This window comes from Austrofundulus limnaeus, unplaced genomic scaffold (genome assembly GCF_001266775.1).
Source record: "Austrofundulus limnaeus strain Quisiro unplaced genomic scaffold, Austrofundulus_limnaeus-1.0 Scaffold156, whole genome shotgun sequence".
Classification (NCBI taxonomy): Eukaryota; Metazoa; Chordata; class Actinopteri; order Cyprinodontiformes; family Rivulidae; genus Austrofundulus; species Austrofundulus limnaeus.
The window spans coordinates 694,702-697,767 of record NW_013952558.1 but is presented as its reverse complement, the minus strand read 5'-3'; the positions used below and the strand labels follow the sequence as shown (position 1 = coordinate 697,767).

The 3,066-nt window shown below is 35.7% G+C and overlaps 1 protein-coding gene across 3 annotated transcripts in view; it reads right to left on the bottom strand.

Moving 5' to 3' along the window:
- Nucleotides 1-1,332: 1,332 nt before the first annotated feature.
- ndfip1l (Nedd4 family interacting protein 1, like) overlaps nucleotides 1,333-3,066 on the bottom strand; it is a 13,001-nt gene continuing 11,267 nt past the window's right edge. For all 3 annotated transcript variants that reach the window (XM_014016844.1, XM_014016845.1, XM_014016846.1), the window contains 2 exons: nucleotides 2,749-2,815; nucleotides 1,333-2,236 (listed from right to left, as the gene is read on the bottom strand). In XM_014016844.1, coding sequence (XP_013872298.1) covers nucleotides 2,133-2,236; nucleotides 2,749-2,815 — 171 coding nt within the window. In that variant the 3' untranslated portion in view covers nucleotides 1,333-2,132. The remainder of the gene's footprint in view (nucleotides 2,237-2,748; nucleotides 2,816-3,066) is intronic.

Sequence of the window (3,066 nt, the reverse complement as noted above, 5' to 3'; positions counted from 1 at the left end):
TTTAAGGAAATTTAAATTTAAGACTTTTTAATGCCAAGTGAAATCAAATTTAAGACCAATTTCACAATAAACACAAAGGACAAAAAAATAAAAAAATAAAAACTGGCAGAAACTCACGAATCAAATTATTTTTGGTTGAAGTATTGAAATATTCCTAATAAACCAATTGTTTTTAACCATATCAAACTGATTTTTTGTCAAATATAGCGGAAACCTTCTTAGCAGTCAGTTTTAAATTTAATTTAATTCCTGGAAATCCTCTAACGACCCAAAATGTGGAGTTTTAGGACCCACAGTGAGGTCTTAACCCCAATTTACTGTAGATGAAACCTTAAAGTGTCTGTGACATCAACTTTTTTGTAAAAATATGAATGCATTTTTGGAAAGACAACATTATTAACATATGAAAGAAATTTCACGTTGCTCAGATGGATGGTTGTTGAGATATTTGCATGTGAAATAACAGGAAGTGATGTCAAAAGGGAATGTTTAAATGTGAATATTTCAAAAATAAATAAATGTTACCAATTATTTTAATTTCTGATAAGAATTACAGTCATCCTACTTACAATGTGTTACATTTTTTAAACTTCTGAAGACTGATTTAAGACCTTTTAAGGCTAATAAAGGCCTTATTTTTGGATTGATGAATTCAAGGCCTTTTAAGACCTTTAGGATCCGCGGGAACCCTTATTTAGACCCCAACTGAAGGATTTAAATGTGAAAAAGGATTTTTTACATTAACAAAATATTTAAGCATCTCAATCTACTGTTCATCGGTACCTTTGACTCAACATCCTGAAACYGTGATTTAAATGGAACAGATGTGTCCAGTAATACTCCACTGGAAACCAATGTCTATGAAAGTGAAAAATGTTTAAGGGGGTGGGGGCTCGTACATTATGTGGCACGAATAGTCACAACAATAAAAGTTTCCAACCAGACGGTTTCAGTTGGTGTGACATGTCTTCCAGGTGGGGTGACCCTTCGCTTCCTGTTCCACTGCAGAAAAACACAGCTGACATGTGTAATTAGCAGCCACTGCCAGTAAATCATCTCCACTCCAGCAAACACGTGTCCCGTGTGTTAAATTTAGCACATCTACACAGGCTCATAGGCAGTCTGAAGTTTAACCTTTTATAGAGCCTCTGCCTGTGAGACCATCAGATTAATCTTTGGGAGCACTCTGAAGTCCTAACATTTTACCGACAACTAAAAAYAATAGTCTTTAAGTGAGAGTAATTGTCAAGGTTTGTGTAAACCACACTAGTTGGAAGGAAATGGTTGGTTTAAACTTTTATCAGRGATGGAAAACAGGAGGCCAGTGACTCATTGAGGGTGTTGGAATTATTTATTTGACTTGAAATGTCTGATTGCACATCTAAACCCAGTGACTAACTATCAACTTGGCCCTCAGCCCTCCCCACACAGCTCTGCTCCTGATTAGCTTCAACATCGCTGCATTTTGCTGATAAGTCGGAGGAAAGAAATCTTAAMAGCATCAAGTGTAAGAAAAGATTACGAATACAAGAACCAAAATTGTTGATTGTTTTCTTCCAAATACTCCTTTCAGTCCAAGAACCTCCACAAAARCTACTTTTTCTTTAACATCTTTGTCTTACCTAATTTGTTTATTTCACAAACACATTGATCAGAGAAGTTAAAAGCACATTAAATTGAAATATATAATCTCACTGTGTTCAATCAATCCATAACCCCTGAACAACCCGCAAAGCCCCGGGCTGACAACCAGTCTTTATTCTGTTCAAAATCAGACTTGTTTGAGAAAAAACACGAACAAGACTGCCCCCTGGTGGCTGAAAGAAAGACCAGTACATGCTGCTAGCCACAAACAATAAAACAGTAAGGCATTCATTTAAACATTACACACTTCATAATTATAGAAAGCACTTGACAGTTCACCACGAACAACTCGAGTGTTGCACAGACTTCTCAGCATTCACTGATTTTACACCAAAAGGGGGCAACAGACGTCTTATTGTCCGAACGTTGTGGCAACATGTGGGTAAAAATGTGATCTTTGATTTTCTTTTCTGATTAAAAATAATAATAATAATAACAGACACAGAAATAAACAAACAAAAAAGAAAATATCCCAGTGTTCTGTGAGCTTAGTAGATGAAGAGCACTCGGGTGCGGGGCAAAGTGGATAAGGTGTCGGCCATCTTCCGAATTCTGGCATAATTGACGAATCCTCGGACAAAGAGCAAAAAGCCTTAAAAAAAGAGAGAACGGGGTAACATGACATATATTTGAAGATAGTGGGGGGGAACATCCTAAACCTGAACTTTTTTTTACAATCCCATCTTCTACCTGCATTAAAAATTAAAAATGCCAGATTTTACTACAAAAATCTACTTTAAGGGCAGATTCGTATCAATAAAGTACATGAAAAATGCAAGTTTAAGTACGGTAGTTTTATACTGAGCAAAGAATTACCTGTGAAATATTAAAATATCAGCCTTGTGAATTTAACAAACACAAAGGCAACCTTTATGAAGGTTCTGTTTAAAGCGAACAATTCACTTTCTTGTAGATAAAAAAATACTTGAACATTAAAAACCACAGGACTGATAATAAAAAAATAAGCAAACAAAATCAACAGAATCTAAGTGAAAACTAGAATTTTGTGGAATTTTGACATCTCCACGTTTCACTGAAAGCTGAACTGCATCCCAATCGAGACAGAGCAAACAATTTAGACAAAAGTAAAGATTTGCTACTCACCCAACACCAGGAACACCCACCACAGCCAGTACTGTCCGTCAAAGTAACCCGGGAAATACGTGGAGAACTAAAAACCAAACACAGCACCAAAAATGACCGGTTAGAAACCACAAACGATTATTTCTATAATCAATTAATCACCGATTATTTTTTCGATTAGTCGACTAATCAGATCATACGTTAATTGAATATAAAACATAGAGTTTATCATGCCAGAATGCAGCTGCTATTATGTGACCATCTTTTAGCTATATGCTAACTAAAAATAACTGCTGTGGAAGGTAAGTTCTGCTCTGCAGATATTACACAGGTTTCTCT